Consider the following 22,191-nt stretch of genomic DNA (forward strand, 5'->3'; position numbering starts at 1 on the left):
CTGCAGTTGTAACCCTTTAACAAGAGGTATTCTTGTATGCCAAGTTCAAGAGAGTAAAGAGGTCACTGCTGTAGGAACCGCACTGAACCTTATCCTAAGAAGCAAGAGCAAGGGGTATGTGTCAGCTGGAGCTTACTTATGCCCTCAAAAGAAAAACCCACATCACATAACAGCGTGAAAAATATCTATCCATGTGCTTGAGGAGTGAACGTGGAGAAAAATGCCATGTACTTTGGCACACTTTACTGGCAGAGATGCATATTTTATAATGGGTCTGAAGCTAAGCAAGGTTATTTCAAGGAAAACCACACAATAGTGGAGAAGCTACAGAGATCTGAAAGAAAGCATCTTTCATTTTAAGTATTGTTTGAAGGGAAAAAAAGCCAAAGTACATTTAGTTCTTAAGACTGGAAAATGCACTGTGTAATTGGGAAGCTGAATGAAGGACGGATATTTGTGGCACCATGGAAGTTCAACAAAGCACTTGCACTGAGGGCCACCTCAGCTTTGTGCTGTCACCAAGCCTTCAAAGACAGCCATGGCGAATGAACTTTGCCATCCAAATGTTATGAAAGCCACCACACATTTCTCAATTGTCGTTAAATGACGAGCTCCAAGAAAGTATCTTCAAATAACCCCCTTCCACACAAATAATTGTAAAGAAATACATTTGGGATTAGATCTGCTTTTCAGGTACTTTAGTATTTTTGCTACCATTCTTTTGTTTTAAAGGTGAAATTCCCAGTATCATATTAACATAACTTTAGGATTGGACATGCCTGAGCACAGAAAACTAGATGTAGTTCAGATCCATACTATTCATGCTGAGAATGTCATTAAGCTAAATTCAGTTTTGATTTGATGGGCTATAAGGTTTAGACATTTGCAATTCAGCTGAAATTTGAAGTGTACGTCTGGGGAAAAAAAATAAAAAGGAATAAAAACACCACATTTTCTGGGCAGCTGAATAGGTTTGGTTTAGACCCATTTAAGCAGTTAGTATTCTGCTTTCCCTAAATCCTAATCCAGCCCCAGCAGCTGCAGCAGGTCAGAGGCTTGGGCAGCCTGGGGCCTCGTGCTATTAGGACAAGCAGCAGGTAGTGGCCTGTGATGAAACAGCAAGGGGAAGAAAGGTGAAAGGAATGGAAGCTGTTTTCAAAGGAATTTGTTATCCTTTTTAAATGGCAGGACTATATTTGTGTCACCTCTCACATTCAGAGACTTATGATAGATGTTGCTGAAGTTAACGGCAGCATTCTGCTTTCAGAAGGCATCTCAGCCTGACTGTGGCAAATGCACACTTGAAACATTTAAGACTTCTGTGCTTGGGGAAGCACAAGGCATGCTTGCAAGGGATTTATCTGAAATGAGAAATTAACTGTGGGTTGAACTGAATGATATAAGGGGCCACCAGAAAGAAGGGGACATACACAGTCAACAGACTTGTGTTCTAGATGTTGTACTAAGGGACATGGTTTAGTGGGGAAAAATTGGTGATAGGAGGATAGTTGGACTGGATGATCTTGGAGGTCTTTTCCAACTCTGATGATTCTATGATGCTGTGACAAAGGGAAATGGTCTCAACTAAAAGAAGGGAGATTTAGATTGGACATAAAGAAGTTTTTTACAGGGAGGGTGGTGAGGCACTGGCACCGGCTGCCCAGACAGGTGGTGGATATCCCATCCCTGAAGATACCCAAGGCCAGGGGGACAGAGCTCTGAGCACCTGATGGAGCTGTGGGTGTCCCCGTTCATTGCAGAAAGCTGGACCAGATGGCCCTTAATGGTCCCTTCCAACTCAAACGATTCTATGATACTCTCTGTGTAGAGACAGGGAAACCTGGGGAAAATGTACTGCTCTTTGTGAAGTACATGGAATGTGTTTCCTTTCCAGCAGTACCGTGGCTGCATAAAGCCTCCAGGTGCCTCCGCACTGTGCCAACGCAGTGACATTCAAACGCATTACGCTTTATTTCAATGTGTTTTGTACATAGCACTTAGAGCGAATGTGTCCATTTGAATAGACTACTTTCCATCTGCTCTTTGCACATTTCGAGATGCATCTGAACTGTCAGAAAAGAACATGGTGTTTTGTATATTAAAACATTTTACTCTTATTGTGACATTTAATAGCAAAATGTTTAAAACTATTCTATTACTGGTAAATAGCAAAGGATAAAAACTGAACACTGGCTGCACTGGGAGAGGGAGAAAAGCATTCACCTCAAAGACATTTTTCTCAGTAATAGAAATATAGTGTTCATGTCAAATTCTTTTCCAAGACTTCTATTTTTCACCTTCTAGAATGAACTTTTTTTTCCATAAACATTTGCTAAGTTGTGCAAAGATATTGCAGTGTTTTTATACTAAACATTTTCAGATGGTATAAGATAATGGGTAAGAAAGAGAAAAGCATTGCTGCAAATGGTCAATCTTGCTGTCAGATGTGCTTATGTTTTTGTTTATAATTTAAAGTCTGGAGGTGAAAATGGAGAATTCCATTATTGTTTTATTTGAAAAGGCTTTTTGGAAAATATCTTGAAATGACTTTTTTTGTTTTTGTTTTTTTTTGTTTTTTGTTTTGTTTTCCATTAAAATGAGATCATGCACTTTTTTATGTGTTTCTCCACCATAACTTTGGGGCAAATCAGAAATACTGCATGCTGTGCTGTTTCCTCTAGTTACATGTTTGCACCTCAACAGGGAATAACTGCTGCTCAGGCCAACCAGATGGGCTCTGGACTTGCACCACGAAGGCAAGGCTTGTAGCTGTGAGGTCATTACCTGCAGCTTTAGTTAAAAATGTGAAAAACAATCAGGTCAGGAAGACTTCACAAGGGCATAGTGTCATCTGCCTCGTTTCCTGTAATTATTGTACTGCCTTTATTTTCTTTCAAAAGTGCACTGACCTACTTTCCTTAAAGCGCCGATGAAGTTTGGATGTGTGCAGCACAAGAGAGAGAGAAAGAAAAGTGAAATAGAGTTATGTTGCAGCCTCAGCTTTCCCTTTTAATGGCTATGGAGTGAAGCCTTGCTTCTGAATGTCTTTTACAGAAAAAAACAGTAAAGCAGAGGGTTAAAACACGTATTAGTGCAATTGAAAGAACTCAGATGCACACTTGTATAGTCCAGCAGTCCAGAGTCCATTTATGAAATAAATACCCATCATAGCAAATAGAAAATTAACAAGATTAACTTGACTGAATAAATTGGGAGTACAAATGCAGACAACAGTTCTGCTTAGGCTGTGCTAATGGATTTTGTTTTGTGAAATGTCAGCTGAGTGCTCATCTGCAGTCAAAAAAGCAAATAAAATGTTGGGAATTGTTAGGAAATGAGCAGAGAACAAAATGCCAGACTTTATTATGGCCTGTAGCCATGGTGAGCTGCATCTTAAATACCATGTGCTGTTCTGATCCCCCAGCTCAGGAAAGCTATAGTAAGGGTGGGAAAGATGCAAAGATAAGTAGTAAGGATGACCAAAGCTGTGGAAAAGGTTTTGTACAGGCAAAGTATGTGTAATTAGATTAATTCTTTGGGAAAAAAACTACGGTCTCTAAAATCACAGTGTTTTTAGTTGGTAGGGTGGTGGACAGCAAAACTTTGTATGGGTTCAAAAAGCACTTGGATAAATTCATGAAAGAAGTACTTGTTGGGAAATACCACTTATAAAGACTTCATGTTTGCTTTTTAAAGCTCACAATACGTAAGTTACCAGGAGTATTCTATTCTGGACAGTATCTTTATATTTCTTTCCCAAATAATTCTGGGTATCTGCTGTTAGCAGCTGCTGGAGACAAGGGAAGGACTTTTGGTTTGTTATGGCAGAGCTTTTTTGGGTGTAAAAATGTCAGACCAGAAAAATGTCAGCTCTCTGATTTTTTTTTAGCCCACTTTTATCCAGCTGCGTATCCTGAGGTCGTAATACATTCCTAACTACTTTTTCTTTCCCACTATTCTGAACATTATGTGGTTTTGTAATGTCAAGGCAATGGTGTATTTTAACCCTTGAGAAGAATGTGTGACGGCTACCATCTGAGATTTCCCCTTCCCTTGGGAAACACTCTACAAAGTCTGCAATATATTCCAAAGTTGAACTGACTTTAGATTTATAAGAAAATACTTGTTTCCAAAGTAGTACAACTTTATTCTCCACAGGAATTCTAAGGAACTTCTGTCTACTAAAACCTAGAAAGTTAATAATCCTTAACTGTCAACTAATCCAAAATTGTTTTAAGTAATGGTTTGTATTTTGCAGAACTGAGTCTTTGACTTATTTTAGGTTCAGTAATCAGACATTCTTTATCAAACAAAATTGGGTTTTGAGAAATAAAATCAAGACCAGGAATTAGGCTTAAATCCTAATTATTCTTCACTCTTCTGGTTTAGGTCTCTTGGAAAGAAGCACAACAAAAATGCCCAAAGCAGAATTTTTAGTTAGCTTCAACTCTGTTATCGAGTGGAAAGGACATGTTCCACCTTAGGGCACCCTAAGGAGCTCAAGAATTATAACAGCTGCTCTCAGACAGTACCATATGCACAGACCCTGGTGAATAAAATGAGCCCAGGGAAAAGACAGCATTTGTCTCCTCATCCAACGGATGCAGTGTCACTGAAAGTGCAGGCCTATGCCCCTGTTTTGGAATGGAAAACGGAAACAGGATGGCCATTAGTTGACCTAGGGTGGTAGCAGCGCTAATGTGTATTCTGAGCATTACCCTTAACCCTTACACAGTGTCATGTTCCATGTGTCACATTGGGCTAAGGAAAATATTAGAAATGTTCTGAAAACAATCCTATTTGAACTAACTGTTCATCATAAGAGGATTCATCTTTTAATTCTTGCCATAGTGAGCTGAATATATTTAAAGCTCTGCAGGTGTTAGGACGTTCCTACAGTGCAGATCTGGCAGGTGATAGGGACTGTAGGCTAAGAGCCTACCATAATGAAATGTTGTTTTTATAGCAATTATTTTTGTCATTGGAACAGGCTGCCCGGGAAGATAGTAGAGTCACCACCCCTGGAGGTGTTCAAGAAAAGATGTTACACTGAGGGCCGTAGTTAGTGAGCATGCTGGGGATGCGCTGATGGTTGACCTTGGTGTTCTGAGTGCTCTTTTCTAATCTTAATGATTCAGTGCCACGTACAGTGACATGTAGAGGGCAAATTATAGATTTAGTAACCTTACTCATTCCCAAAGGAAGTTTACACCACAAAGAAAAGCAAGCTTCTTCTGCAAGTGAATGTGCAGAAGAATCCAGTGGACAGCAGCAGGCCTTATTTCTCCTGCTTATTTTTAATTATGCTATAGGTGATGTCAGCTTTCTCCAGAGTAGGAAAGGATGAGGAAGTGATGAGTAAGATCCTTGAAGAACTACTTCATTTTGTTTCATCTGCTGAGCAATTGGCTCCTGCCAGATGTGAGAGAATTCAGTCTCTAACACTTATTTTGTAAGATGGGTAAAAACAAGTTCCTATGTTTTAGATATTAAAGAAACAAAAACTAGCACAATGCATTTTAGAAGACAAATTCATTTTCGTGATGCACTTACTTTTTCCCTACCAGTTTCTGCCACCTTGATTTTGAATCTGCACAAATGAAACATAAAAAAAATCTGCATTCTGTCACAAGATAAATGCCATTCGGTAAAGCATTTATTATCTTGCAATGTTTTCAGACATTCTTATTAAACAAAGGTCAAATCCCCTCAAGCTCCACGGGAATTAAACCTTGCTACCAGTGGACTGTTCCTTTTATCTCGGTGAATTTCGATATCAAATGGCACGGTGACAGCTCTGTGCACAAAGTTTGGTCTCATCTAAACTTTGGTCACTTGTTCAGTTTTGCTGCCATCTGAGAGGGTACTGCTGTTCTGAAGGCAGCTGGTACAATAGACAGCAGGCATTGTGTTAAGTCCTTAATTATTGCAAGGGATTATCCTCACCTTTGTGCTCTGGGTTGGCAGTCACAGGTGTGCAGAGGGGTTCGGGAGGAGGCAGAAAGGTTTGCTGTTGAGCCAGGTGACGTGCTCAGTGACAGGAGACATATAAAGGATGGTTGTGTGTTGTGTTGCCAAGTCCCGAGATGGAGAATGATATTGGTAATAAAGTATTTCATCTTAAGGACTCTCCAGAGGGATTTTCAGAAATACCAGTAATTGAAGAAAACATATTGTCTTGCGAGACAGCAGAAGGCACAGGTAGATTTATGTTTTAAGGACTATGCCGATGGACATACTAAATATATTTATACAAGGGCAGCGTGTGTCTATGTTTGTATCCATTCATGTGTCCATAGGCCGAGTCTTTGAGAAGAGGCCGTTCTGCATTTTGGCTTTCTCCGGGCTTCCTGATACCCAGAGCTGCAATAAAACAGGGGTGAAAGGCAGGGTCTCTCTCACACCAACTAACCTTCAGCCCTTTAGAATGGTCATTTTGGTAATGTGCAAGCAGGTGAAAACTGTGGCACGTAGGATTATGGTAAGCTTTTATGCATTTTTGCAGTGTGTCCCCAGGACTGAGCTAAGCTCAGTGCTGCTGGGGCTTGTGCACAGCAGGGAATCCCCAGGATGCTGAGCTGCTGCTGTTACCCTGCACGCCTCTGTGCCATGTGTGCAGAATGTGAGCAGCCACACACAGAGAGAATTAAACAAGCCATGCAAACACTTTTTTGCTTTGTGTAGTGAAAGGCCAATTAAGACATCAACTTATCAGAGGGATTTCAACAAAAGGTGTAATTAACGAGAGCTAAGTCAGGGAACTCATTGTTTTAAAAATGTGTGAAATACTGTTGCTTTGCTGAGGTGTTCTAAGCTGTCTAATAAATAAGTCAATATATTGTGAAAACCCTTCTGGTGCTATCCATTTTGGATAGCAGGTTTGGTTTTGTACTTAGGATATGAGATAATTATTTAAAAGTAATTTTTGAGATAGTAGAACTATTAGTTTTTTCATAGAATATAGTTGTACGAACAAATGGAGTCAATTTTACTCTTTCTCAGAGAAGTTTTGTATGGTTTCAAATCTAATGACTTCACTAGAACGAATCTGGCCTTAAGCAAGGGTAAGCAAGAACACAGTCTATCTCTGGTTTCAATAGATTAGATATTATCAAATAAATGCATCATTTTTGTGCACAGAAAGGACCTTTTCTCAGTTATAGGATAACTTTTCCCATTATTCTAAAATACAATTGTTTTTGAAAACCGGTATGATTCCAGCTTGCAAAAATCTCTACATTTGTCATGAAAATTATTTATTACTTTGGAGAGTGATTGGATTTGGAGGCATGAAAGAATTTGAATGAGGTTCCCCTCCCTTACCTTCACATGTAACTCCATTACCACTGTATCCACTGGGACAAGACCCACATTTAAATCCTCCATCTTTGGCTAGCTCACACTGCACGCCATTAAAGCATAGCGTTGAACCACAGTGGGCTTTCTGATGGGACCCACTGATGGGTTTTGGCAGTTCCATGTGGTCCATCGCTACACTGGATGCATTTCTTATTGCTGTGGTCTGTGCTGGAAGCCTTGCTGGGGGAGCAGGTCCAGGCAGGAAGCTGGCACTCTGTGGAGCTGTGTCAAGGGAAAAACCTATTTCATGCAAAGGGAATGTGAGGGGTGTTTCCAAAGAGGAAGCTCTCTGCTGCTCTGTTGTGAGATTTTTGGAGAGTTCAGTCTTTGAGCCTGTAACTTGACTGGGCCATTTCCTGGGAGACAGGCTGTACCTGGAACGAGCTTGCTGAACAGCATGCAGCCGTGTGAAGAATGAGCTTGCATTTGTGTTGAGATGAAAAGGAATGGTCCGTCTTGTTCCTGGCTTGTATTGTTTAAAATGCACAGGGGTAGGAGTTGTCGCATTGACAGCTGCTGTTTTGGGATCTGGCTCCTCCTGCAGAAGGAAAGTGTGTGCATGACTTCTTTTTTCAATAAAAGTCTGTTTCTCAGAAACAGCGGACTCCATATTAGGTATTTTTGCTGACAGAGTCTGAACCTGTGAAATCTTCCTTTTCATTGTAAAGGACGCTGTATTAATTACTGTGTGGTTTCTTTCCACAGCGTATGTAGCTTCTTGCCTTGGAACTTGAGTTTGGGAAGGAAGGGCATAAATGTTTCTTGATGTCTTGCCTTCTTGATGAGAGCCTCTGGCATCTTCACTGTTTCTTTCAGCAACATCTGTATGGCTTTGGGAAGATCTTGAAACTAGGGCAGAAGGAAGATAGATATTAGTTGAATTTGCTCGTCTAGTGTTTGAAGAAAACACTGTGGCCATTTAGATTATAGGTAAACAAAAGAATTCCAATTCTAGAAGAAAATGAGATAATCTGTCATCTGTGCTCAGGGCATATGTGTGTTGGCTGATACAGAAATAGCACAGTGTATCTTCTATAGGTAATAGCATGGGGACCTGCAGAATAGCTATTTATGAATGAGATGAAATATGTTTATATTGGCTTAATACAGAGCCTAAGACAGTAAGTCTCTGTGAAGGTTGGACATTATTTGAGATTACAGATCACAGCGAGGCAACAGCACTTTCCATGCTGGTTTACCAGGTTTAGCCTACTCTAGTCCATGATATTTTGGGACTGTGTGCTATTCTCTGGGGCTCTGTTCAGTTCATGACCAGCAGAGCTAATATTTATTTCTGGTTACCTGTGTATGTTGCAGTAGTGTACTGAGAGATGCTCTCCTAGGCAGTACATAATACAGAGACTTTGCATTCAAGGTCCTGCAGTCTAAGAGTAGGATGAGACAATGCAGTTTGGGACAGATAAAGATCAGAGATGGAGAAATAAAGAAATGATAAGACAGTCTTTGGCAAGATCATGTCCTAGGCAGATTAGAATCCCATCTCATCATTGTATGACTTCTGCAGTCCTTATGGCAAAGGAAAGTTTGAGGAAAGCATGTAAAGGAGACAAATGGAAAAGCTTTGTTAATAGTGTGTACAGCTCCCTTCAGACGTGAGGGGCAGCATGTAAGAAGGAGTGCTGGTTTGTAACTGTCACCCACTTGTTACAGAGCCAGCCTCCTTTTCCGTTGTAAGGAGGGATGATAGATGGAGAGAGGGTAGTCTGTGAAGAGCCTTGGAAGTGGAGACGAGTAGTTTGAATCAATACTTTCAGGAAGATTAATGGCTATCTGCTGACTCTAATGAATGGAAGAAGCTATTTTTAACCAGTTCTGGCATACTCACTCCATAGGAAACAGAATATTTTGGATCCTGAACAAAAAAACCTCATGAGGTTCTAGAGTTAACCCTATGTGAGGTGTAGCTCTACCTTTTGAATATAAATTTTAATCAATTTCATGAAACTCCCATTGATGTAGAAATTAGTCATAGTTAGCAAGGAAAGAGATAAAGACACTTGGCGAAGGTCAAAAAGAAACTTGGAACGTTGACTAGATCAAAGGAAATTCTGGCATCCAAAACTGTGTTTATTTGGCTGGTAAGCAGTATCATCCTTCTGCTGGCAGATGAGTTTTTGTTGCCCTGAAGCATGATGTTTTGGAGTGGTACGTGATGCTGGTTCAAGCTATGGACATCAGCAGTAGGTAAATATATGGCTTTACTGTGCAAGACAAGGCTGATTAATGATGCGTTTCATGGAGTGGAAAAAAGGAGATCTTGAGTCAGGAAGGACATTAGCGACAAGAGTATGAAAGATTGAAGTCAAAGGACTTTTAACAATGAACCTGGGAAAGATGAAAGAAATATCCCTGCAGAAAGTTATAAGTAGCAGATGATTGTTGATGTCTTTAGAAAATTTGATTCAGAAGTAACATAAATGGCAGCGAAAGGCCAAATAACCTCTCTGACAAATTTCCCAAATGAGCCCTGATTACAACTTTGAGCTCCTTCCACTGTATTGTAATCAAATGTTTTATCCTGTAGCTGAGTTTTAGCAACTACTGAGAAGATCTACTGGCTACCCGAGTTAGGGAAATCTTTTAATTCCTTAAGAGATGATATAGGTGATATCATCTTTCAAATAATCTTCAGCCTTCCCTGTGAGTGAGAACATGATGTAGTTGGAGTGTGCCTATGACAGTGCAGTTTTTACATCTCAAATAGAACTACCTACAAAGACCAGAGATACATTTTGGTTGCTTGTTCACAACGTGTATAGATAGAGATTTCTCATCCCATTATTTCAGTGGACCATCAAACTTCCTAATCTGCTGTAATGGGGACCAGGCATTGATCAAACATGTCTGCTTCGGTGTCCTTTCAGCTTTCATTTTTCCATAGTTTTACTTATAAAGATACTGTAACATTTAGTTAGGATTAGAAACAGATAGAATTGTTCTGGTGTACCTGCAAAATTATTTCTGCATTTTTCCAGATATCTAAATACACCAAAACAAAGAAATATACCCAAAGACTGCAGATTCAGTTGTCTGTAGTCAGCAGCTCTCTCAAATTCTATATCACTTCAATTTATTTTCCTTGCAGTCGATCAATATCTTCAAATGTATAATCCATTATTAATGCAGAAATGTGATTGTGTGAATCTGGTTTTCTCTGTGATGCCACTGTATGATTACATATTGGACTGGATGAAAATAACAAAAAATAAATGACAAGACAAAGTGCTCAAGGTTATACAGGGGTACAAAAATACATTTTCACTGCCCTAAGTATTTCTGCCTGTACTAACTGGGATATGTGCAGAAGTGGGAGAGACTGTTTATTTTTCATGGTCTTGCATAAAAGACTGAGAATTTGATGCTTTGTTCCAGCATTGTGTGGAAGATACTCCATTCCTATCAGTGGAGATAAACTATTGTAAGTACAGCATAACACCAGGATGGATACTGGGATATTTCCATTTGTGTGGAAGTCCCCCACATGAGAACCCATCCACCGTTGGTTTACTCAGTGTTTGAAAGTCTTTGTGTTGCTTGTATGAAGTTTATAGATCAGAATCGTCATAATCAGTATATGGTTCATGCATGCCAAAGCCACAATGATGTTGTTAAAGTACGGCACATTCTGATTTCTTCTCTTGCCTGAATGGCATTTTATAGTACCTACTAGTTATGCGTAGATGAATTGGATCATGTTCATTCTGAAGGTAATAAAACAGCTATAAAGCCTAGTGAAAATAGCAGTTCACAAACAGAGCAGACACTCAACAGTCTCTAAAATCCAAGCTGAATTGTCAACACTGAAACACTGAAGAGCAATCTAATCTATTTTCTCTCTTTTGAGTTTTTAGGTATTTTTTGCATTTCAGAAACAGGCTATTTCTAGACTTGAATTGGGTAAAATCCCATCCCTTTCTGGCATCAGTCATTACTCAGAGAGAGGGAATTTAATTCTCTGCCTGGGACAGAGTGGACCATGCCAGTAACCTCATTCCTCCGTGCTGTTCATCCAAGTTTTCACTGGTCTTAGACTCAATCACCTCCATAGTAATGCCTTGGAGACACCCTGAGCCACAGCTGACAGCTCACACTCTTGCTGTAAACTTCTTATAGACACGAGTAGTTCCTATCGTTCCATTGACGTGCTTCTCTTCACAACTATTAGTTAGAAATTTCAAGTTTTTATTTTTTGTTTTTTTATTTTTTAATGTAAGCATGCTTTTTTAGGTAATCACATCAGCATTGCCCTGTGGTCTCTGTGTAACCCAGGTGTTGCTTTGCCCTTTAACCCACTAAAATTCCCCAAACCAGCCTAGAATCATAGAATCACCAAGGTTGGAAAAGACCTAAAAGATCATCCAGTCCAACTGTTTACTTATTACCAATAGCTCCCACTAAACCACATCCCTCAACACAACGTCCAATTGTTCCTTGAACACTCCCAGGGCTGGTGACTCCACCACCTCCCTAGGCAGTCCATTCCAGTGCCTGACCACCCTTTTTGAGATGTAATACTTCCTAATGTCTAGCCTGAATCTCCCCTGCCGCAGCTTGAAACCATTCCCTCTAGTCCTAATCTCTAATCCTAACTCTTCATTTGGAGATTAGTTTCTTCTCCTTAGCGAGATCAGCTGTCTGTTTTCACTCCCACCTGTCGGTTTGGAGCATTATGGACACCTTTAATTCTGATCAGGTTGCAGCTGTTTCAGAATTCTGTGAGTAGTTTCAGAATTCATCTCATTATTAGCACAATTCAATAAATTTACAATTTGTGTAGTTTTAGAGCTATTAACATTTAGTAGTACATGCTGTGTAGCACATTTCTCATTCAGAAGAACCTCGAAAGAGAAATGCTCTTTTGACATATTACACTATGTGGGTCATCATTTAAAATTTGAAACATCCAGCAGCACATATATCTTATTTAAAATGTCAAGAGAGAACAAAAAAATTACACTGGTCTAAGAAGCCGTGTTACCAGAGCATTAGAGATCAACCCATTTATCTCTCTGCTATGCCACATTAATATTTTTTCTGTGTTTACTTGGTGAGAAAGGGGAAACAGAGCAGCTGTCAATAGGAAGCTCTAGGGAAATTCTTTCTCCGTCAGCTCTTAATTTTTATTTGATGAAGTTCTGGCATCACTTTTTTCTCTATTCAGAATTTATTTAATTGCTACATCTTCTCTTTGGCCATCCAAACGTGACCTAAAACCTTCCCCTCCTGAATGTCCAATAATAAAACTTTGATTCTCCCTTTCTTGCTCTCAAACATCCTGAATTTCCCTACATTTGGAAGTTGGTTGAACTTCCCAAGTCACTGAGATCCCTTTAAGCAAACTGCAAACAATAACTCCCCAAACATCCAAAGATGAAAGAGATGTGAAGCTTATGTCTATGCCACTCGCTGTGTATAGGTGGACAGAATAAGTCAGCCAGACTATTAGGCTGATGCTGGACTAATGCAGTTCAAATGCTTGTGAACCTAATGTGCCCTGCGTCCAGACAGGTCAGCCCATGAGCAAAGCAGTTGCCCTGGTCTGCATCCATCTATATAGGCATATGCATCCTCAGTAAACTCTGGGCTCCCAAACCATCATTTCTATGTTAATTCACTCATTCGTTGCTTTATTCATAAAACTAGAAGGAAAGCATCTAGTTAGCTGTCTGTGAACTATGTTGCTTCTGTTGCTGCTGTTGCTATCTGAGCAATTCTCTTCCCCTTCACCTACCAAAATACCATGAGCAGTAGGGAATATTCTATGGAACTGGCATTATAACCATTCCTTCCTCGGTTGCAGACTCTTTTGTCTATCAAATGTGGCTGCAGCTGTACATACACCATTCTGCAAAACCAGTCATAATTCACAATACAAGTTTATTTTGTATGTCTGAAACATAAAATCATTCAATTCTGTCTCAGTGCCTGTTGTGAAGGAAAAAGCATGGAATCTGCAGCCAGTTCACCCATTAAACTTCATTTAGGATTCTCCCTGTTTGCAGAGTAAATAATTCCCACAAATATCAGCAAATGGATCTAGGGAGATGTCTGCTGCTTTGTAAGCATTCTGTTGATAATCTTTGGCATTACTTAGAAGCATCCAAACTCAAAGTTCCTAAATAGTGAACTGAGGATTCTGTTTACCTCAACATAGAGGCGATGTTACATTACAGTGCACAGAGTTCCAGAGGACCTTGGAAAAACATTCACCCTGAAGGAAAGCTTGGTAGATAGTCTCAAATTCCTTGAAGTAATACAGCCTGAAGTTAATTCTCTAAATGTCTTCAGCATGGAGGAAGTTAAATTCTTATTTAACTGTTCTAAAACAATTTTTATGACTTCTAAATCTACAATCAAGGTACCGTATGCAAAGACACATAACTAAGCCAAACAGTACCGTATTATGCTTAGGGGGCAATATGAGACCTACCCTAATGCGTGGCAGCTTTATGTAAGGTGCATGTATCTGTGTTCCTAGGAGGTATCTAGCTTTTAGATAGTACTGTTCTTAGGACAAAGCATTGAAGGAAAAGTACAAGGACATTGCAAGAAGCACTAAGTTATATGGAAAAACTGAGCCTCTGAGGAAAGTAAAGTAGTTTGTTCCTTTGTTTGTAAGCACTGTTGAGTCTTGGGTTTTGCCGCTTTGTTCTGTTGTGGATTTCTTCATTTATTTTTGCCTTTTATGATGCATTCTGTAAGCCTTCAAGGGAGATTTTGAAGGCCGTGTTTTGTGAGGTCGTCTTTTCTAAAGATGGTGTGAGATTTATTGATTGAGGAGATGTGAACGCGCTCCCCAGTGTTCCGTTTTCTTCTAGATGTTTTTCTCAATATTTTTCAATATCTTTTTCAGATTGTTTATAGATATTTATGAACCAGCTGTTCATAAATTGAATTGAAAAGTTCTCTTCCAGGGATGGGAAGCTCAAGGTATTTGGTGAGCTCTCACCCTTCACACAGAAGACATGCTGCTTTCTGTTCCTTTGTTACTCTCTTTCTCTGCTCCATGCATTCATTGGCTCAAAAACATTTTCTGCTTCAATTTTTAGAAGTGCTCTTCCTGTGTTTTTCTCTGAATCTCCAGGTAACAAAACAGGAAGTAAAGAAGTAGAGGTGTGCTTGAATGCACTATGGATCCTTCACTTAATGCCCTCAAAGTAACATCATTGCCCTTTCTTCTGTTATTCCTTGCACACCTTTCAGACCCGAGATTTTACTCTTGTCTTTTTGTCCTTCCTTCTCCAATTATTTTAGTCCACAACTGGATTATTTCAGCAGCTATAAAGACAGCATGAAGATAGATTTCATAAAACGGAATTGTATTTTCTATTCAGGGATTGGTAGTGTATTTTACTTCAGCTCAGCGTTCAGAGAGATGGGAAAAATTATTAAAAGCTGTGTTCTTATCTGATGATGCCTCATGGCCCTTCAGACTCTCTTGACTTGAAAAAGTTGATAGATATATGCAAAACGGGCAAAATCAAGGCAGATCCTCTCTGAAGCATCCCTGTCTAACTGTCTGAAACTTCTATGCAGAATCCTTTAGAATTGCAATAGCAGATTATAAAGAAAGTTTCTAACATTTCTTCAAAAGAAAATCCATAATAGTTCATCAAAGGAAAAATAGCTTAAATTTGAATATTTTACTGATTTTTTTTTTTTCTTTTCCTCTATTTAATTCAAGAAGTAAATGGTCTGAAATAATAATTATGTTGTTTTGGGCTGTAAACACATAAAAATGAGTTACTTTACATATGAAAGCCAAGAAACAATCTGAGTTATGCCTTGCTGGAGAACAGTAATGAATCTATTTTAATACCTTAAAAGCAGATATAAATACCTTGAGCGAAACTGTGCTTTAACAAGTTTTCTACATCTTCAACTGATAGGAGTGGCATCTATCTATACTTCTTCTTATGCATATACACGCAGATATATATATATATATATAAGGCTTTAATAGCTATGAAGAAGATAATGGGTCTCCCTTTCTCCCCACTGTAATGTATTCTGCTTTGTACTGTTTACCAGTCCTTTTCGTTATCATTGGCTTTGCTTCCATATTGAGTGGCAGAACTCTTGCATCGCTTGAATGATGTCAGGATATCGGTTCAGGATGAGTTATAATTTTAAAAGGCTTCTAAGTGCCTTTAAGAAAACAATGACATTATCAAATTTGAGGAAACAGGGTTGGTCCACGTTAAAAGCTGCAGCTATTACAGTTAGATGATTAAATAGGATTGGGAATATTAAGAGGAGATAATCTTGTTTTCTATTCTGCTAACGTTAAAAAAAAGGGGGAAAAAAAGCCAAAATAAAAGAAAACAGCATCAACAAAGACCCCCTATAGAGCCTCTATCCTCCATAGATTATTTCTTGGAGACTGAGTTGTTATTATCACTTAAAAGTCATGATGGCATGGGGATTGCTTAAGCAAAAGATGGTACATTCTTGGTAGGGGAGAAATTTAATCTGCGCTTGATGCTCTGATTGAATGTAAATATTATTCATGGCATGTAGCTTAGTCCTCTTTCCTAGTGGTTTTATGACTTGGGCTTCATTGGGCTTCTATTGCTGAGCTACATCATTTCCTGAATATATCATCTGGATTGGAAGCACTTAACAAATTCTGGATTGACAGAGTATAAGGATCAGTGAAGCTGGAAACTGTTTATATTTTAAACTATCTAAACATATTATTCCCACTGTGCCTACTTTAGTTATTATGTGTGGGTCATAGCATATACTCTGTGGGTTCTTGTATTTTTTCTGAAAGTGCATGATGTTGTATTAGATATTCCTAAGGAGGAAAAAGCCATCTAAAAGACTCTCAGGTTCTTTTTCTACTCTGATAAGTACAGAAGTGGCCTTTCAGAGGCAGGTGCCTACTCAGAGGACAGAAAAGGGTCACAGCTTATGTCCATCTGACCATCTTGATCATTACTGGTATACCACTTGCAGAAATGTATTTTTCATGAACCTTAATTTGTATGGAATGTCGTTGTGTGTCATTTCTAACCACACTTCATCTGCCATTTCATCACATACTCCTAGAAGGAGCCATCACAACACGACCAGTCAGTTTGCAAAAAGGTACGTTTGGGCCTAAGATACAGAAAATGGAAACACAGTTTATGAAACACAGGTTTCATAGATCAAAGATGGACTTTGTGTCCAGGGTTTCGATGGCTGGAGTCAGCTGTAGGCAATGCTTCCCAGTTTCAGAGCTCACAAGAATCAGCAGCTGGGATGTGTTACCATACAGAGCCAGATCAAAGCAGTATTTAATTTACTATTTATTTTGTATTTTTACTGAATCTGGTTTTTTTTTTTTTTTTTTTTTTTTTTTTTGTGAGGTTCTCTGACAGCTTCACAGCTGATGACTAAAGCATTGAAATATCACTGCCTTGTCACATAAACAGTCAGGACTGATTGGTTCCTCATTGTACAGCATCCTCTGAATGCTGTAAAGTGTATGTGTTGTATCTATATCTGCCAGTGCATACAGACTTCGTAGCTGCAAGTTCTGTGTGTGATGTGCCTACATTTACACATTTTTCATCCTCCCCAGGCTCATGCTGTTAGGGCAATGCTCTTCATTTAATGGAATCACTTCTGATTTACACTCTTGTAAGTATGAGTGGAATTTGAGCCTTGATCTTTTTAATGCAAATTCATCAATTCTGTTTGATGAAAGGATTCCACTATGTTCTTCAGTTGCTTCTTGAAGTAAAGTCATTTAATTAGTTTCATGCAGCAAGAAGTCCCTACTTCTTGCAGTTAGCCCCAGAGCTGGAACCTCATGTTGGCAACCAAAACTCTCATTGTCGTGTTTTCAAGGAGTTACTTATTTTTCACTGACAGCAATCACTGATGACTGCTAACAATGACAACAATGATTTCAAAGCTGAAAGCTAAGAATAATATGTTTGTATATGTTAGTTCTCTTCTGGAGCACTGTGTTCAAATGCATCCCTTCTTTTAATTCAAATATTGTATTCAGCTTTGATCTGACAGTGGTACAAATTAGAAGGTCACAGAGGTTTCCCTGATGTAAAATCAAAGTGAATTCAGAAGCACACAGCAGGTGCTGGAATAGTGTAAAATGGAGGACATAAACATAACAAATATCTGGCAAATCCAAAACTATATCAAGTGGCAAATGTCTACACAGTACTGCAAATTAACTGCTGTAGCAGGAGTGTCTGCAGTGGTGCTCAGAATGGAGGGCAGAACTCACTTACAGAGATCACAAAATAATTTTCTCCCCTGATCTTTGGCTACCTAAACCAGAAGAGGCAGAACAAGCTGTCTCTGAGCGATCTTTTATCTGTGATGGATGTGGCTCTGCTTTGTCCAGTAAAGTTGCTGATTTACTAATAGGAAAAAAATAAGTCTTTAGTGATGACATCTACGTTACTAACCTGAGAAAGAAAGTTCAAACAGATGTGTATCTCTAAGACTGTGAGTGATGAAACAGTCCAGAAGAATACCGTTAACATCTGATGAGATGTAATATTGGAACCTGCAGTCACATCACTGGCATCCCCCATCCAGATCTATTCATTTTCTTTATTCAGAGAACATTGCCTATGATACGGCAAGGTTTGATATAGATGTGGTTCTCCAACAAAAAGGTAACAGATGTTTTATACAAATGTGAAATGTGCCCAGTGAAGATTTAAATTCCTCAGACTTTCCTTCTTATTGCACTGGCAACAAAATTAAGAGACTGTTGATGCTTCTAGTAAATTTAACAAATATACAGGTCATCTGCTGCATGGATTTTGGAGGGAGACAAATACTTTTCTTTTGCACACCTGAAAACATTACATATGAGAATGCATTTTTAAAACTTCTGATTTATGTATGAATCTCCGTAAGGGTTTTGATACTTGAATTTTTGTTCCTCGAGACTCATCTGATGGACCTCAAAAATTATTGCAATTAAGTCTGATGGATTTAAACTGATACAGACTACTGGTACCAACCAGGTAAAGCATGTGAGAAGAGAATGAGGCCCTACACTGTTGGCAGAGCAACCAAAGAGGGCTTAGAAAACTGTTTGTGGAAATTATGGAGTTTGCACTATGCCAAGTATATTGAAAAATTAATGCCTGTCCCATATCAATGCTGAGCAAATGTATTTTGCTGATTAGAAATCAAAACTGAAGGGCTTCTAAGTGCATCTTCTTTGTCAAAGGGACTTAGGAAAAAAATTTCTTCAAGCATAATTTTCTTTCCTCTATAGTCTAAAAAGGCAGTTGGGTAATTTTTGTGATTTCTGTATGAATGCATACTTGTCCATTAATCCTTAAATAGTAACAATTGAGTATAACTTCACATCAAAAAGAGCTAATAAATATACAAAGTAGGAATTAACGAACATTTTTTACATTAAAGTTAGTAGAGCTGGAAAAAAGGGACATATGTAATCTCAGTACCTTCATAAGCACTGCAGCAAGCTGAAGAGGATTTGTTCTGTTCTGTTTGAAGAATGATAGCGTAAGTTAGAAGAGAGAGAAGCTATTATTCTAACAGAGAGGATTTCACAATATTCTTAATCCATGACTGTACATAAATTTAATTGAAAATTCATTCCTTTTTGTCTGGTATCTTTTAAACATCAATGCTGTACAATCCTTCTGCTTGAACTGGCAAAGCACATGTGAAAGAGAGCTAAACCGATCCTGTTGGTTATAAATTAGGACACATAAAGCTGCAGAAATTTCTTTCATTTCTAAATACAAAAATGAAAGACTATTCACATTTAATCTTGAGGAACATGACTGTTTTAAAGGCTGGTCTTGCCCATGGCATAGGAACATACAGACATCTTACATAAGGCAAGAATGATGGAAAGTAATGCAATTACAGTTCCTCAAGCCCAGAAAAATGAAAATTGTTCCTAAGACTGAGAAGAGAGCTAAAGATTTGTTTGATTTAAGGTACAAATAGCTGTAGAATATTTGTTTTACTCAGCAGCACAGAAATGATCTTTGCAGTATACAACATATATCCCATTATCCAATTGATGGCAGGGTGGAACTTTGGGCAGTGACAGAAATGTTGTTTTATCTATATGCTCAGTGATTCACATTTTTTTTTTGCTCAACTGCTTTTACAGCTTTGCCAAGTTACAGAACAGTCAATAGCTGACGTTATGCCTCTGACAAACCAATACAATGTACGTACCCATCGCAAGACAGAGCAAGGAAAATGTTAGTTTTATTTTTTTGTGACCTTTAAATTCTGAGGACTGGCTAAAATCAATTTATAGTTCAAAAAGACAGGATGATACCCACTCTAAACAGTAAAATTGCTTTGGCTTTGAAAGTTTGCGTTAAGTACAACACCTAGGCAATAGCCATTGATTTGGATACAGAATGAGTAGTGAGAGTAGGTTTGGAAAGTGTTGGAGGTCAGGGAACACCCTAATATGTTTCAAGTGAGTCTGTCTTGAATGCTTAAGAAAAAGATCTAGAGGAAAAACAGGGAACCCGACCTAATAACTACTTTTATGTGGGAGTAAACAACAGTTCTCTTGACAAATCACTCAGTGCAGTGCAAAGAGTACAGCCATCCAGACTGCCCCTAGAGAACTATGCATTGAATTATGAGAATTTCATTGAGAGAGAGCAAGATTGGATGACTGATAAGTAGTTGCTCTGCTATTGTCATTTTCTGCTTGAGGTCAGGACCCAGCTTTCCTCCTGTCACAACAGAAGACTTCTTCTAATGATCAGTCCTCAGAGATTAATGGGCCAGCTGAGTTTCAGAACTCCCAAAGGAAGAATACTGCTCAGGCTACAAAAGATGCTGTTGAAATGTTTTAATTATCAGTTGCCATTGTGTTGCTGCTAAGGTTGTTCTTACATGGCACTTTGTTCATCATCATCTTCACAGGTTACCATGGAGAACAGATGCCTTGCCACAAATAAATTAGGAGGGAAGGAAAGCAGAGTGGTACTGGCATGTGTCATGTTCCTATCCCACAGAGGAGGAAACATGTTTTGAAATCATATGTCTGTGCGGTGGCAGAAATACAAATGTGGTGATTCGTACATCTAGTAAGTCCTGTCCTGATGAATTCTACTAGTGGCAAATGAGAGGGTGAATCTCATTCCCGAGAGACAGGGACTCCTGAAATAAGATGCGCTGCTTGTCAGGGAGGAGAATTCACAGTTGGAAGAAAGGCACTGGGGTTCAACTTTAAAGCACACTGTATTGTAATGCCGTACTACTTCAGGTTCACTGACAGCCTTTGTCTGCAAAGCTATTTCAGAACATCCTAAAATTAGAAAGTACCTGGTCTGGGGGTTTTGCTGCAGATTCGGCCATTTCCAAAAAACCCTGTTGGACATCGGCCACAGACATAGCCAACATAAGGGGGTTTCCTGTCAAAACACAGCACTCCAGGAAAGCATGGCCTGTTGGCACAGGTGGTAACGTGGGGCTGATGTGCTGTGTGGCCTAGAAAGAAAATGGGAGTTCAAACATGTGTTATTTATCATTTCTCAAACAAGATGCACGTATGCAAGTAAGTATGTCTAAGCCCATCTAAAGTTTTATAACTGCTTTTATTCTTTTGAAGAGTAATTAATGCAGAATGTTCCCAAACCTTGCGCCAAGTGTGAGAATGTCCTGTAGGCAGAGTGTAACAGAACAGCTGTTTCTCATTAAAGCAAGATTTATTAGTCTTCTACATATTTACAAGTATATAACTCAAAGTTGTTAGGCATTTATCATTGATAATATAGAAACTGTAATTTTCAGCATAAGTGAAAGATTAACTGGGTAAGAAACTGTTATTCAGATATCATTCTGGTCTCTTATAATTGGAAAGTAATCACCAAACCTCACAGTACATATATACCTTAAATTTAAGAATTCACTGACAAGTACTTATGTTTCTGATCTAGAAATCATCTTCAAAGTGTTGAACCTTGTATGACAAGAGACTATTTTAATTATCTTAGAAATATGTGCTAAATTAAACACTAGTAGTATATGGTATTTTATCACTTATGATGTCACTGAATAGCATGAATATGAACTCCCTGTGAAGTATTTAATAGTGTCGACAGAGAACAGATGATGAATAAAATCCTAATGATGGTTGTAGATCTTTTATAATGGCCTCCAGTGAGGTCTCAATCATGATTCTCAAGCATTTCCAGTGTTGTCATTGCATGTTACGTACAACAATATGACAGATGTGTAAAAGTCATTTTCTGGTCACGTTTTGGCTAGACTGGCACAGATACACAAAAGAAGATGAGAAAAAAAAAGACTATTTTCTCCCACATACGTCCCTACAAGACAGATGTACCAAGTCTAAATTATTCTATTCCCTGCTCTCACTAGAAAATCAAGGAAAAATGCAATACTGATTATAAGTGGGTCAACATAAGCAATATACACTCTATTTTGAAGGTGCTGCAGTGCTCTGGGTCCTGATGTAATGATGGGACAAATATTCTGGGAAAAGCATCTGCTGTAGTCATATTGATTTATGCTCAAAGCTTGGTCTTAATGCAGTGACTGCTGGTCAGATGATGGAATAAAATTCAGCATCACTTGTTTATGGCAAGTTGGCATAAGCTGTCATTCTTATCATCTTGTTTTCCATTGATCACTATGATTTGGAGTGATTGTGTTCTATCTCAAAACTGATGAGATTGTACTTAAGCCTGACCGGTCTGATTGCTGCTGCTGTAAGGGCTCTTTTCCCATGCAAAATTGTTTAGCAGCAATCTACAGGCTGATGTATTGTGGAGATTTTAACTCTGTCTTTCTGTGATGTGTTAT

General features: G+C 38.7%; 1 protein-coding gene across 3 annotated transcripts in view; it reads right to left on the bottom strand.

Annotated features, from left to right (window-relative positions):
• The window catches only part of LOC107317000 (von Willebrand factor D and EGF domain-containing protein-like), a 160,988-nt gene that overhangs the window by 33,282 nt on the left and 105,515 nt on the right, over window positions 1-22,191 (bottom strand). For all 3 annotated transcript variants that reach the window (XM_015869184.2, XM_015869183.2, XM_032445856.1), the window contains 2 exons: window positions 20,689-20,853; window positions 7,324-8,208 (listed from right to left, as the gene is read on the bottom strand). In XM_015869184.2, coding sequence (XP_015724670.1) covers window positions 7,324-8,208; window positions 20,689-20,853 — 1,050 coding nt within the window. The remainder of the gene's footprint in view (window positions 1-7,323; window positions 8,209-20,688; window positions 20,854-22,191) is intronic.

This window comes from Coturnix japonica, chromosome 7 (assembly GCF_001577835.2).
Source record: "Coturnix japonica isolate 7356 chromosome 7, Coturnix japonica 2.1, whole genome shotgun sequence".
Classification (NCBI taxonomy): domain Eukaryota; kingdom Metazoa; phylum Chordata; class Aves; order Galliformes; family Phasianidae; genus Coturnix; species Coturnix japonica.